At 34.6% G+C, this 16,062-nt stretch overlaps 1 protein-coding gene across 1 annotated transcript in view; it reads right to left on the bottom strand.

Annotated features, from left to right (window-relative positions):
• Positions 1-16,062, bottom strand: part of MYO16 (myosin XVI) — a 727,392-nt gene that overhangs the window by 75,353 nt on the left and 635,977 nt on the right. The window contains exons 30-31 of the mRNA XM_001375684.5: positions 10,567-10,813; positions 7,869-8,176 (exon numbers count right to left, since the gene is read on the bottom strand). Coding sequence (XP_001375721.4) covers positions 7,869-8,176; positions 10,567-10,813 — 555 coding nt within the window. The remainder of the gene's footprint in view (positions 1-7,868; positions 8,177-10,566; positions 10,814-16,062) is intronic.

The following is a 16,062-nucleotide window of genomic DNA, read 5'->3' as shown; positions in this document are numbered from 1 at the left end:
GTCTTTTGCTCAAGGAGAGTTTAGCACATTAGGGTGAGATAAAATGAACAAAAGGACACACAAAATAATCCTACCTATGTTTAACTGTGATTGTCCAGAGAATTTGTCCAAAGTATCTTAGAAACTTAATTCTACTTTTGCTGAAATTTCATTCATTTCATTCTTTGTTACCATATTCTTCTGGAAAGATGGCTAAAGTTGAGCACAGGAAGCCACGTTCACAAAAACTTTCTATGTAACTAAATGTATTTTCATGAGGAAAAAAAAAGTATATAAACTCTTTTGTTTGGTACCAAGGGCCCTTCACAATTTGACCTCAATCTATCTTTTTAGGTTGATTACACATTTCTGTTTCTCTATCTCTGCCTCTGCTTGTCTCTGTCCCTGTCACTCTCTCTCTCTCTCATACCACACAATCTAGTCAGTCTGCTCTGCTTTTCTCTGATATTTCACTTCTCATTCCCATGCCCTTATATTGTTTGTTTTTTTTACCCATTTTTGGAATACACCACTTTACTTTTTCCTTTTGGAATTTCTGGCTCCCTTCAAGGCTTAATTAATTTAAGAGTAAACTTCTTCAGATGCTTTCCCAAATTCTCCAGTTGTTAATTGGGGAATAACTGTGTAATTATTTTGTATATAACAATTAACCATATTAATGGACATATTTTAGCCAAACAAAATGATATAAGCTCATTGAAGGCAGAGACTATCTCAGTTCTCAATTTTGTATGCATACGCTTCATATAGTACTTGGAACAGAAGAAATATTTAATAGACACTTTTTAATAAGTGAGTAATTGCATTATATATTCCATGTTTTTATAAGGCAAGGAAACTTAAGATATCTAGGGGGTAAATTAACTTTTGAGGAGGTCACATAGAACATTACTGACAGGACCAGGGCTAGAGCCCTTCAATAAGTTAACTAGAATGTTCTGATGGGTGAATATAAGTGACTGAAATAGAAGGAAGGGGACATTTTTTAAGAAATTAACTTTGGTGTCCTTTTAATGATAAAAATAAGCAACAAATGATGAGGTATTGATGGGAATAAATAAAATCTAGTACAAATAATCAGAAATCTGAGAATGATTGAAAAGAAGAAAGAGAAAGAAAGAAAATATATGGTAAAGTAGCATTGTGTACTTTAGTAATCAATAAGAAGCGAAATAAGGTGGCAAAAAGGAGTTAAGGGAGCAATGAAGATACCTCTGATGTATAGACAGAACAAACACAATAGGCTTTCTTTTTAGAAGGATGATTTATTTCTCTTATACAATAACTAGTAATATTTTATTGAATAAAGTTACCTTACTAAATAAATATATCATCTATAACAATAATTATTTTCTATAATAACATCATGTTATTGTACAAAATATATTGAATTTTCAAATTCCTGACTTCATTATTCTGGATTATTTAGTTACTGGTGCACATAGAAAATCTGTTTTGTGAATGGACTCCTTAATATTTAGGGTCCTTTAATAGGATCCTAACAAAAAAAAACCCTGTAAATCTCAAGTTAGTAATGGAAACGAAAAGTTAGCTTTAAAGCAATGGAACTCCTGAGAGAGAACCAGTAAAATGTGGGCATGTCCATAGCAAAAAAAAAAAAAGACTTTTTTTACTCTATTGTTACCTGTTTTTTACAACTTCTCTTTGGAAAGTTACTGCTCTGTTATCACCTTCTGACCCGAATGACCAATGTTTAGCAGATGTGCCACAGATTCTATGAAAAGTTTAGCTTATTATGTATTGAAATAAAATGGTCATAAAGCCACACAACACAAATCCTCCCTACATTCAATTCGGCTTAATGATGTATGTTTATTTAGAAATATTGAACTTTACTGATTGATCTGGCTTCAGATGCATTCCAAACCATTCAAGTTCTTCTTTGAAAAAACAGGTTTAGATACCGAGTTTTAAGAAAACAACAACAAAAACAAAAATTCAAAAACTTCATAACCTCACCAAAGAAGCCAGAATGATGTGATTAATATAGTCATATTTGGGTCAAACTTAATTGAGTCCAATTTAAAAATTTTTGAAATGAAGACAATGAAAAAAATGCTAAAACTTTGAAATCATGTTATCATGTTAGCCATCATCCTTGGCTAACTTACCATGAGAAGATATATGTATTTACATCCCTACAAAATGCTACTTATAACTAAAGAATTCTTTCACAAGACTTCTCATTTTTGTTACCCTTTTCCATTTTGGGGAGGAGTTTTGAGATTATTTTTAAATTGCAGAAAGTTATGTTATAAGGTTTTAACCTCTTTGGAGACCAGACATCTAGCATTTAATCTATGAGAATAAAAAATTCCCTTTCAGCCAAAGAGGTGAGTAGAGAGTGATCCTACATGTTCCAATATGACAAGCAGCAGTTTTGACCATATTTTACTCCAGGTGCAAAGACTCGGTTACAATTGGTTGACAAATGGAGGGTCTCTGAAAAATTCAGAAACTTACTGGAACTTCATTTTAACACTATTTTTGGAGATCATGTTCAAGTACACATTTAACTGCCTGTCTGGTACATTCAGTAATACATTTTCCAAGACTCAGGACTCAAGGTTCAGATAAATGATGCCTTTTACCAAATTTTAAAGAAAATATAATGAAACTCCAGTTGAAAATTGGTAAGCTAAACAATCAAATATATTCCTGAAAAAATAATTTCCCTCCAACTCTATAAAAAAGGCCATCATATATGTGTGCATATGTTATGTACATATGTATACACATCATGTGCAAATACATATGGAATGGTATACAATTTAATTATATAATTTATACATAATTTTAATAAAATATAGCAATATAAATTTTATAATTTCTAGCATAACATATACATTTTATATAAATATATAGACTGGAACTATGAATTATATATACATATATGTGCATACATGCCTATATATGTAATAGCTTTAGTGAGTGCTATTCTCTTAATATATTATAAAAATCATACAAAATCTAAATTTTTCAAATAATAATCATTACAACCTCTATTAAAACCCTACTCTGATGTCTCATAATGGTGTGGAGAGTCTTCTAGAAGGTTCATCTTCCTTTAAATATTTTATTGTTGCCTTTTCTCTTGACATACACTATGTATCTCTCCATCGATATTTAAGTGACCTCTAATTTTAATTTTTTTGAGATTATAGTACTCTGTGATTCATTCATTGCATCACTAGATCAAAGTTGATTTCAAAAATTGGGCCTTTATTTCAGGAAGAGGCTTGGGCTTATTAAAAACAATGTGTAATTTCCCCAAACAATCTGCTCAGCTCTCTTGCTCTTATTCATTTTTTGGACCCAGTTAGTTGTCCTTCTCAGTATCTATCCAAGAAAAATGAATTAATGAATTGACTGGCTCAATGGGAGGCCCATTCAACTTTATATCATAATCTCAACAACAGGGCCTCTTTATCCACTTGATTTTTCACATGTAGATAGTTAGCCAAATTCTTTAGTGGTTATGGAACTCATTCAGAGGCTCTGTAATGGTTCCGTGCCTAATATGATCTGTACTGTATCATCTTCAGATAGGAGCATCTGGAGAACCTCATTATCCTGAGGGAATTCCTCTCTCCTTTGGATTTGGCACTGAGAATTCTCTGTGACAATGATGAATACCTTTTTTTATTCCTAATTAGTTACTTATAAACAGAGCTTTACATAAAGTTCTTACAACTCTAACACATTTGTAGAATTGCAAATATTTTCAGCTGGTAGCATCAAAGGAGTATCTTTCTACATTTAGTCTCTATCTCCTATAACAGAAGGCACATTACAAAATTTGTATTACAGAGTTTTCTAGTTTCATTCTATTTTCCTCCCAAGGCTTATTGTATTGGTATTTCTGTCATCTTTAGATTTGTAATGCCATTCATCCCTCTTATCAATACAATCTTTTACAGATTCTATAATTTCAGCATTTACGTCATCTTCATCCTCTTCCTTTTGTTTGACTAGTTCCCCTTTTTAACAAGAATCTAATTCCTCCCATTCATTTATGCAATAGGGCTGGCTGATGCTGTAAAGGAACACATAAAATGCAGAAGCCATTTCTGAGGTTCCCAGGTTCTAACGAAGGCTTGTTTCTTTCTCTGACTTTCCATCTGTTTGGTGAGGATCTGTGATTTCATCAGGGTGAGGTATGGAAACACCTGGCACTGAGAGATTTGCTGGAGCCCTTGAGAAGATAAGTGAGTTGTCCACAGTCGCAAAGCTAACATGCATCTTAGACAGGGCTTGAATACAGCTCTCCTTGACTCCTAGCTCGGTCCTCTATCAACTGCAGGACATTGCTTGCTTCTTGGCAAAAAATCTCTCTAGCCCACTCTTAAACCTCACTTTTGAAAGGGACCTCATTTTGGCATAAGCTGCCTTTTACTTTTTCAGACATTGCACGGAATAAACCTAAACAAAACCATAATTACGTATTATGCCATAATTGAGGCATAAGTTAGCACTAAAAGGATCAGTCATAGTGCCCTGAACAGCTTCTGGCTTTGGGTTGTGTAAGGTGGACGAATGGCTCTAAAGAAACGCAGCTTGTAATAAGTCTGGTGAAACTCACATACCACCTCAAATTGCAACAGAACTAAGCTAACTGGGAAATAATTTTGTATATTTTATTGTGTGCCTTCAGACTCAAAATCTGAAAGCTCTCTGAATGAAAATATGATATCTGGTTTGGGGATATTATTTATTGATGCATTGGTTCATCAGTTTTATATTTTACTTATCTAGTACAAGAGAATATTCTATTATAGCTAATTCAGTGGATAGGCCTGGAGTGAGGAATGCTTAAATTCAGATCCAGCTTCAGACATTTAATAGCTACATGAGCCTGGGCAAGTCACTCCACTTCAATTTCCTCAGACACAAAAGGGAGATAATAAGAGCCCTTTCCTCCCAGGGTTGTTGTGAGGTTCAAATGAGATGATAATAATTGTAAAGCAGTTAGCACAGTACTTGACATCTAGTTAAGTACTACATAAATATTATCTATTATTACACTAAGATGTGTAGGAACTATTTTAATTCTCTGCTTTTAAATTCATTCTCCCTCAGTATACTTATGCTTAACTAGGAAAGTTATTTCACTCGATCATAATCAATTTGCTTAAAATTTGTCTTCAGATTAAAAAGTACTTCTTAAATATATTTTTCTGTCTCCTGATGCCACTTTATCTACATATCAATGGACTCCTTTATTTAAAGAACTTAAAATGTTTTTCTAGAACCTCCTCTATCCTTCCACTCTTTGTGATATCCCTGAATTATGCTTAAAAATTTGATTTCTTTTTCTCATTTCATCAACCACTACCATGTTCTGATTCTCTAATTAGGTTTTTTCTTCCACTTACATGAGGACTTGATATGATTGAGAATATCCATGTCTTTTCCCACTTCTACTTTAGATCTTCCTGTTCTGTAATATTTATTCTAGTTCCTTTAAAATGGACTCTTCCATCTTAAATAAAGCTACCACTAGTGAAATTTTAGCCTCATGTTCCCCCTTTATGATATGTTTTCAGTTCCTAATCCGGACCTTTTTTTTTTTTTTAACATGGCCTAATTCCTATTCTCTAAATTTATGTAAGTATAATGAGAGGAACTACTGATTCTCCACCAGCTCTGTCTAATCCACAATTTGTTTCTTATTTTTGTCATCCCTTTGTTGATCTTTGCTCCACAAACCTACCCTTGCAAGCAACGAAGTTAAAATACCTAGGCAGAAATTAAGGAAAGAATGAGATTTATCCTGACTACTTACGTGTTTATGAATTATTTAGATGTAAATATCATTTAGTAAGCAGTGTGTTTCCTCTGTTTAAGATGATATATTGTTGGGGCTCAATAGTTCTAGTATGTGAATCCCTCCCTTCCTAATTGCTTTCCTCTGATCAAATCTAAATCCTTCCTCTACAAACTCTTTTCCATACTCACTGCATGTTGTTTCTCATATTTGTCTGTTTCTGTATTTACTGTCATCTTTATGTACTACATCCTAGCAAACATAAGATTTTCTTCAGTCTTATCAATTTTTAATCATAGGATCATGTATTCAGAGTTGAAAGGAATTTTAGATGTTATCTAGTTCAATCTCCTCATATTACAGAATACTAAAGAGAAACTTAGAGATGTTAACCTATTTGCCCTGAATCACAGAACCCAGGTCATCATGATTCTTAGGTCCAGCACTCTTCATTATACCAATATTTGTCCTTCTTCTGCCAACATCTTGAAATCTATACATTCCTCTAGCTATGTAGGACAATGGGCTACCTCTCTACTTAAAATATTTTTAAAGAATGATTTCATCTGACTAATCTACATTAATAAATTAATAAAAGTAATTGTACTATGCTTAGCATTACATTTTATTCTAGACTTCTGTAACTTGTCATATATCTTTTCCCAGGAGAATATTTTTATTCTTTCTCAGTGTTTTTATCTTGTTGTCTAGATTTCTTTGGTTATTATTTTTAAAAAGCAATTAAATTTAATTTTATGGTCTCTAATGTGCCTTGTCTACATACAAAAATGCTAAAGATAAATAATTACTAATAAATAATCACAATATAAATCAAGTGCTGGCAAACTGTGGCCCATGGGCCTACTTCTGATATAAATGAGTGGAAGATGACTTAGATTGAGTATGCAATTTACTTTAATCAATTAGATAAAGATGCTGCTAGAATCGCAATATAGAAATTTGTTACCTTACTTTTACAGATACCACTAATTAGAGCTTGCTTTTCATTTAACAGTGAATCATTTCATTCAACAGCATGCTGAAATTATTTGTTTGCCTAGATTTTGATGCAAAGAAAAACTGATGGTATGATTTTTTTGTTTGTTTGTTTTTTTTTCCTAGGGGCCTGGCTTGGATAGAAGGAATTCCCAGTGAGGAAACTTCTGCTATCTATGCCTATCAGCACCTGCTCAACAACTTAGAGATTCAGGTACCGATTGGTTATACAACTTGCTGGGTCACACAGCTAATATATGTCACAGGCAGGACATGTGACCAAGTCTTGATTCTGGTCATATTTCTTTATACTGAAAGCATGGAAAAAATTTCTAATGTTAATAAAGTCCAAATTTGGTTTATTTTATGTGTAGCTTTCTCCCTCTCTCTCTCTCTCTCTCTCTCTCTCTCTCTCTCTTCCTCTCTCTCTCTGTTTCTCTCTCTCTTTCTCACACTCTCTCTCTTACTTTGTTTCTCTTCCTCTCTCTATCTCTTCCTCTCTCCCTCTCTCTTTCTCTCTCTTTCTCTCTGTCTCTGTCTTTCTTTCTCACTCTGTCTCTCTCTGTCTCTCACTGTTTCTCTCTCTCTCTCTCTCTGTCTCTTTCTCACTCTGTCTCTCTGTCTCTGTCTCTCTCTGTCTCTCTCTCTCTTGTCTCTCTCTCTCTGTTTCTCTCTGTCTCTCTCTGTCTCTGTCTCTCTCTTACTCTGTCTCTCTCTCTGTCTCTGTCTCTATCTCTGTCTCTGACTCTCTCTTTCTCTCTCTCTCTCTCTCTCTCTCTCTCTCTCTCTCTCTCTCTCTCTCTCTCTCTCTGTATTGGGGTCGGAGAGGGGACAAGGGGAGGGAGAATTGTCTTTTTCTAAAAGCCTTAACTATTTTAATAAAATGTTATTATGTTTTCTTAGTGATAAAAGAGCCACTGGTAAGTCAGCAAATAGATTTATTTCCATTAAAATAGACTACAGCAACAAGCCTTCTTTGGGGCAGTTGAAGACCAGAGTGAGACCATGAATAAACAGCAATAATGTTGTTGTCTTCCAGTCCCCACCCTGCCCCCCCTCTCCCCGCTTTCCCTTTTAGCCTAACCTTCATTAGCTGTTTCCTTAGCAGCTGCTGACAAGCAGGCACTAACAGCCTCATAGGAAGCACTCAGTCGTGTGTTGGGGTCTCTCTTTGGTTTGGGAGGGGGCTGTTTCCGTGGTGATGGCAGGCCACTGCTGTCATCCATGCTGAACACTGAGTGCAGGGAGGGAGATCTGATGGATGATCCAGCCAGAGACTGTACCAAGCCATCTACTGCCATGGGGACTGGCACGGAGCTGGAATGAAAATGCTTGGGTGCCCGACTGACTGCGAAGTTGTCTTCGGAGACCTTTCCAGCCTTGTCTGAAGCTCTTAAAGGAAAGAAGAAACACACACACACGCGCACGCACACACACACACACAACAGAAGAGATGCCCAGATGCATTATTCAAATGATAACAATGAACCTGTTCATGCAAACGTAATAACAGCCTTTTGGTAAACAATCTCTGACACCCCTGCTGCGCCTCGAGGATGTGTATGCAGCACTCTGACAAACAAATCCAGATGAAGCTGCTAGCATTTTTCCATTTCCTGCTTTATGATCAATCAGATCATTGGGCTCCCCTCCCCCAACAACCACACACATATAAATGCAGCTTTCTTAAGTAGTTTCATATTGTTGATCAGGCATTCACTGAATGAATTGTTCACACTCTGATTATTAAACACAATCAAAACCCAGGAATTCAATCTGAATGATAATTTCTGGGAAATCCATCTTAATAGAAAGTTACTGATGCAGCAAATGCTGGGACTTCATCATGGCTCCCTCTCAAAGGAGCACACTTATGAAAAGCAAAGCATGGAATTATGGGGGTAACCCACACCACTTTCTTATTTCTGTCTCTCCCTCCATGCATCATCAGCTATCATTTAATTATGTAGAGTTATTTTCTCCATCATAATGATTTTCTTTCCCTTTTAGTCTATATGTCTTGTCTGGTGCCAACTGCATTGCTCTGATCCAATAAACAAATTGACAAATCACTTGGTATTTAATTTTACATCTGGGCAAAGTGAGAAATTGAGGTGATTGTTCAGTTCCAGCAGCGAAAATGATAAATATCCTTCTGGAAGTCACATACAATTAATAGTTAGTAAAAATGATATAGTAATAATAATAATATGAGAAACAACAACAACAAAATCCTTCCTTTTGGCTTTATATGCTGGAGTAATCATGTCAGAAAAAGATGTCAATACATTTGTTTTACAAAGAGTTTTTGAAGCATTTATTTTTATAATTATATTTTTAATGGCAGAACAACCGAGTTGGAATTCTTCTAAAAGATATAACCAGATGCCCAGGTAGTAAATGAATTAGCTGCAGATAAAAACTTCATATTCACCGTGTAATTTGTTTCACTGTAATGCTTAATTACTGATTTTTTCTCTACAAAGGGATTTTTTGGTATTTAATCACCAAGATATTTGAAGCTAATTAACCATAGATGACACTGCCATTTTTACTTTAATAAAAATAATCTGACATATGCAGCACAAGCAATAGAAAGCTATTTCCAGTGAGATACAATGTGGCATTGTTGAGTTAGTATGGGAAAATAAATAACTCCCTAACAAGTGAATTCTAGTTATAGAGAAGAGATTACTGCCATTATGTAGACCAATGCTACTATGAACAGGTGTCCTTACAGTTCATAGGAGAGGAAGGATACTCCATTGTCAGCTGAAACAGGTGGTTGTAAAATTTCTATTTCTAGCTAAGCACTCAAAGTAGAATTTCAAATGGAAAGAGAAATGCTTTCTTCACTGGCAAAGAAAATGTGTCACTTTAGATAGTGACCAGAACAGACACATTTCTGTATATCGATTTTATGATGTCTCCTCTCCCCCCAAAGGGCTCCTTATTAATTATCTTGGCAAATTTCCAGAAGGTTCTCTAAGTCAGCATTTACGTTCAGTGTACTTTAATGAAAAAATTAAAAAGCCCAACTAAATCTGTTTGCTAAAAATAGGGCTCTCCTATACTTTAGAATGAAATTTGAGATGGCCTGAGGCATTCAAAAAATGAAACAAATACAGCATGCAAAATTAATAACCTTCCACAGAGATACTATAGAGAGTCTCGTGAGATAGGCATCTGTAATTATGGCTTTACTAACAAAGATATTTAATATATTAGCAAACATATATAAAATACTCACTGAAGTTATAATTAGATATTCATCATCATTATAGTTTTTACCAGACCCACAATTTCTTTACAATAAGAAATTCCCATCAAGGACACTTCCTTTACTAGTTCAGGACCTCACCCGCTCAGCAACTCTCTCAGAGAGTCTCTGGAAGCTACACGATGTTAGGTCAGCATGTATAGGGGCAGAACCTGAGCCCAGGTTTTCTTGGTTCAGAGGGCAGATCTCTACTACTCTATTCGTGTTGCCTCTCTACTAATAATCATAACAGACAAAATGATGACAAAAACAAATGCGCCTCACATTCATAACACCCTGAAGGACTTACAAAGCACTTCACATATGTTATCCTCATTCTACATATCAGGAAACTGAGGCTGAGAGGTTTAAGTGACTTGCCCAGGGTCTCCCAGCTAGGAAGTATCGTGCTTGTTCCTTGCGTCTTCCCCATTGATCATTGTGGGATGACACACTGAGCTGGGAGCTGTTCTGGATTCTTATGGTGATAGCTGGGTGGATCGTGAATGTTTTCTACACATACCTTTTGATGCCTTCTTCGTGCTTGTTCCTGCCCTCTAACTTTTCTCGGTGGTACGCTGTGTTCATTTCATTGCGGACCCGATCGTTTTCTCGAGCTATGTCTGACGCATTCTGTATGACCAAAGCGTCGTACGTTCTCAGGCCCAGGTCTTCTGTGCTCTGGAGGAAGCTCTTGACTGAAGTGACCTCTTGCTGTCTGATGCTCATCTTCTGCAGCAAGTGCTGGCGTGCAAGAAAGCCTCTTATAACTGTCAGAATAGAACAAAATTATGGCTCGATGGGAGTAGCATGAATCCAAAATACAGAAGCAAAGTCGCAATGACATTAAGCTGAATGACTGATAATGGGTTTACGGACTGATAAATATAAGCGCAGAGGAGAAGAAATAATGACATATATCCTAACCACATGAAAATGAGATTTAAAAATTCATTAATCGCTATCATGAATTCAAAGGTTATGTTAAGAATATCATTTACTTGGAGAGGTTACCAGGAATAGTCTTTAGAATGAGGCCTTTTATGTATAGGTACATACACCACGAGCACAGGGCTACGGCAACAGTGTTATCTATAGCTGGGGCTGAAAAAAATATCATCAGCTCAGGACAGAATTTCTGGGGGGGGGAATCCCTCTGAATCTAGAAAAGGCTGCTCCTCTGATAACTATATTTAATTTAAATATCTCTAGCTTAGAAGGATATATCAAGCTTAGAATAGCTAGTCAGTGTCCATGCCATACCACAATGAGGCATTGGTCCAGGGCATAAGTGGAAGATAACATTGTGTGTGTATGTATATATATATATGTATGTATGTACTTGTGTGTATATGTACATTTGTATATGTATATTCATGTATATTTTTTTTAGCCTATGTTTATCTAGACTTAAGTCCTAGGCCAAGGTTTCATTTAAGGCACAGATGAATGAGAGAGAGAGAGAGAGACAAAGACACAGAGAGAAAGTTTCATAGTTCTGGAAAAAATAGAAGGTACAAAGAATGTATAGTTTAAAAGACAAGGGTTTAAAATCTAATTAGGTACAAAACTTTATCAATCTGAGAACAAAATATCACCCCCTTCTCCTCATCCTCATTGTCTAATCATGATTATATCCATCCTCATTTCTGGAAAAAGACTTTTAAATATTTGAGACCTACTGACTTTCTTCATCGCTATTAATGACTTGTTGAAAATAGACAAAAGAAAGGACATTTTTCAAAACTCTTTAATATCAAATAGATGTTATAGTAATAATAGTATTATCAACTCCTAAGAAGCCTAATTTCAAAACCTTCCTAGAAGTGATAATAGTGAGCTGAGAAGATATCTCTGAATTTTAGCAGAAAAGAAGGAAGAGGCAAAAAGAAGGGTTGTATGGAGGCATGGAAGGAAGAGAGAGAGAAAGAAAAATAAATGAATGAGAGAATGAATGGATAAAAGAAAGAAAGAAATTTGTTTTGCAAAATAAAACTCCACCCCAGGTGGTAGGATGCGGAGAGAGGTTGTGATAAAATAAATTTAGAGTATTAAATGCTGAAAAATTTCTATTCCTCTGAAACTAGCATGAACCAGGGGGTTATCTGTATGATCCACTTTGATTACCAGTTGATTACAAGGAGGGAAGTGAATAAATCTACAAGTTTAGGTTCAGAAGAAAAATATGCAGACATTTAAAATTCCCAACATTTTTTTTCAGATGGCAACACTAAATGTTTATAGTTACTTTGGAATGCAGTGGTACTGTATTAAGTTAAACTGCAAAAGAATCATGCTGAACTAATTTGAACAAAAAGTAAACAACAAAAGGTACAATCAAGCTTCCATGAATATAAACTATTATAAAACAAAATGAAGTTAGGTTTAAGAGAACCAGATGAAAAGAAAAGCAGAACAAAACAAATTGATCTTTATTCATCCTTGTTACTGTTGAAAAAGGAAAGTATTTCTTTTGGAAGGATGAAGTTGAGAGTAATTCTATGATGTCTCCTTACTTGAACTAAATCATTAATGTGAACAAAACAGGCTTCTCTATTGCTCCTTCCCCTTCCCCATATGACAACAACATTCACCTAGTGACATCTATTTCAAAGAATTTGAGAGACTCCATTTTCCTGTCATTATTCCCAACTGTCTTTTTTGATCATTTAAGCTATACTATATAGCACAAATTGGCTCCTTTAGCATAAGATTAATTACTTCAAGAAAATGATTTGGCACAAAAGGAAATTAATTTCCCATTTTTCTTCTGACATTTTTATGAGATTTTTTAAGGTGACAGAAAGAGTAGTAGATTTTAGACTCATAAAACTTTTTTTCTTTTGTCTAGAAGGTCATAAATACATATACTCAGAAAGATTATCTCCTTGTAATATAATTTGAAATTCAAATGATTGAATTTATAGCAAAGACAGCCAGCATCCTTTTCAAATCTTCCTAAAGGTATATATGTGGGGATGAGTATGTAGGTGAAGTGAAGACAATAAAGCTCACCCAATAATTAGAAACAACTTAAATTCAAACTACAAAAAGGCTTTATTTTAATAGGCATAAACCTTGAAATAATATTTTATAGAATGAATTTATATATATTTTATAGGTCAAGAATATTGAGGTTATAGACCTATGTCAGGATTATATAAAGTGCTGGGTATGATATACAATGCATAATACAATAGTTTACAAGAGAAAAAAAAGAAATAATTTTCTGGAATACCCAGAGAGATTTTTAAGGTCTTTGTAGTTAAGGGAAAATTGAGTTTGCAATAAAGCTAGAGTGCTGTATCAGTTTCTAAACTATGTATAGTTCTGTCTGAGGTCTATAGAATTGCTTATTGTAATGATCCATCTCCATCCCATAGAGATAAAATACATGCTCAAAGTAGGAGAGTAAAGGCTATTCACAAGGGGAAGTTTCAATAAAGAATATAAAAAAAAAATCTAAGAAGGAAACTTAGAGAATATCACATTAAACAGTTGGGTATGAAAAGGGGACAATGAGAGTTTTAGAGGACCCTGATTAGGGTGGCTCTGAATCTAAGGGAACAGAGAGAGGCTTCATTCAGAGGATCTACAGTGTCAAAAGTTGGTGAGAAGTCAAGAAAGATCAAACCTAGGGGAAGAGGTACCATTTAATTTGGCAATTTGTAACTTTTAAAAGAGGACTTTCTATAAACCATTAGGAGAAGAGCCTAGATTATAGAGGTTGATGATAGTGGAGAATGAAAATTATTTCAAGAAATATGGCAGTACAAGAGGAAGGATAGTGTCTGGATGAGCCAGAAGGGTCAAGGGAAGGCTTTTGCTTTTTAAAAATGACCAAAGAGATCTGGTGGTATTTGTAGGAGCTACTGTAGAGAAAGTGTTTGAAGATATCAAAGAGGGGGGAAATATTTCTAGAGCAAGATTCTGAAGGAAATGGGAGAGAAACAGGTTTAAACATGTAAAAGGACAAGAAGAATGGAAGGAGAAGAGAAGATGATATTGCTAAGAAGTTTTGAGCAATGAAAAACCTGAGTGAGCTTCCAAAGCGTGACCTCAACCTCACTGAAAAAACACAATACCAAAACTGAGATGAGTGAGAGTCTAGTTGACAAATAATGGAGAGAAATAGAAAAAGTGTTGGTTGGGGATAAGCTGAGAAATAGATAAGTGTAGCATAAAATGATTTGGACAAACAGTAAGGGTAAGGAAGTGAGAGAAGAGAGCTGAGATTATACATGATAAATTTGAAATATGGGAGATTAATTTATTTCTGCTCTGGCTTAGGAGAAAACAAATTGTATGGAGACAAGTGTTCCTCAGGATGAAATTTTTCTGTTTTGGAATAGTAAGGAAGGAACAGTAGAATGAAATGAAGGAGGGAGGTGAGATCTATCAGATGGTTCCTAGAATACTTGCCATGGGAGTGTGCTGGGCTTAGCTCTAACGAATTTGTGAGAACTATTTTAAAATTTTCAGTTCAAGCATTTAAGCCTCAAAAATGAACAAACAATAGAGAAAAGGACTTGATTTATCATTCTCTGGATCATCTGAATTTAAAAAGTGATGAAAAAATGTTAATAATGAAAATTAAGGTTAAAGGTGTTTTCTGGGCAGACAATCTGAAATTATACTTAGAAAATCCTAGAGAACCAACTTAAAATAGTTGAAATAATTAACAATTCACCAAAGTTGCGGGATATAAAAATAAACCCAAATAAGTCATCAGCATTTCTATCCATTACAAATAAAGTCAAACAAAAAGAGCTAGAAAGAGAAATTTCATTTAAAATAACTCTACCTCACGAGAACACCAGGTCAACATAATAAAAATAACAATTCTAACAAAAATAATTAATTTATTAATACCATACCAATCAAAATACCAAAAATTACTTTATAGGGCCAGAAACAATCATAACAGAATTCCTCTGGAAGACAAAAGGTCAGAGTATATTAAGAGAACCAGTGGGGGGGAGGATGTGAATGAAATCATCAAAACAATTTGGTACTATCAGAGTAGAGTGGTAGTTCAGTGGAATGGAATGGGTACATAATACACAATAGTAAATGACTATAGCAATCTAATATTTGATAAATGTAAAGATCTAAGCTTTTAGGAAAGGAATTAACTCTATGACAAAAATTCCTGGGAAAATCAGAAAGCAATATGACCAAAGCTAAATATAGGTCAATGTCTCACACCATATAACTGTATAATAAAAAGTGGTCAAAATGGGAGCATGATTTTGGCAAAAAGGGTAATATACTAAGCAAATTAGGGGAGTTTGGAATACTTTATGTGTCAGATCTACAAGTAAGTGAAGAATTTATTACCAAACAAGAGATAGAACATATTAGAGGATACAGAATGGATAAATTTGATTACTTTAAATGTAAAAGGTTTTGCACAAACAAAGCCAATGCAGTCAAGATTAGAAGAAAAGCAGGAAACTGGAGTAGGGAGATTATAACAAATTTCTTTGACAAAGGTTTAATTTCTTAAATAAGTAGAGGATTGAGTCCAATTTATAAGAATACAAATCATTCTGTAATTGATAGTCAAAGGAAATGAATAGGCAGTTTTCAGAAGAAGAAATCAAAACTATCAATAGTCATATAAAAGATGCTTTAAATCACTATTGATTAGAGAAATGCAAATTAAAACAACTCTGAAGTACTACCAATACCTATTAGATGAACTAATATGACAGAAAAGGAAAATAACAAATTCCAGAAAGGTTTTGGGAAAATTGGCACACTAATGCACTACTGGAGTTGTGAACTAATTCAACCATCTGGAAGCCAATTTGGAACTATGCCCAACGGCCTATGAAGCTGTGTATACCCTTACACCAAAAATATCACTACAACAATTACAGGTCAAAGAGGTAAAAGAAAAAGAAATGATCTTATATATTCAAAACTATTTATAGTAGTTCTTTTTACAGTGGTAAATATTTCAGATTTGAAGGGATGCCCATCACCTAAGGAATGATTAAACAAGTTGTGGCAT

The sequence above is a fragment of the Monodelphis domestica genome, chromosome 8 (assembly GCF_027887165.1).
Source record: "Monodelphis domestica isolate mMonDom1 chromosome 8, mMonDom1.pri, whole genome shotgun sequence".
NCBI lineage: Eukaryota > Metazoa > Chordata > Mammalia > Didelphimorphia > Didelphidae > Monodelphis > Monodelphis domestica.
Note: the sequence above shows the minus strand (reverse complement) of the source record. Positions and strands in the feature narration are given on the sequence as shown.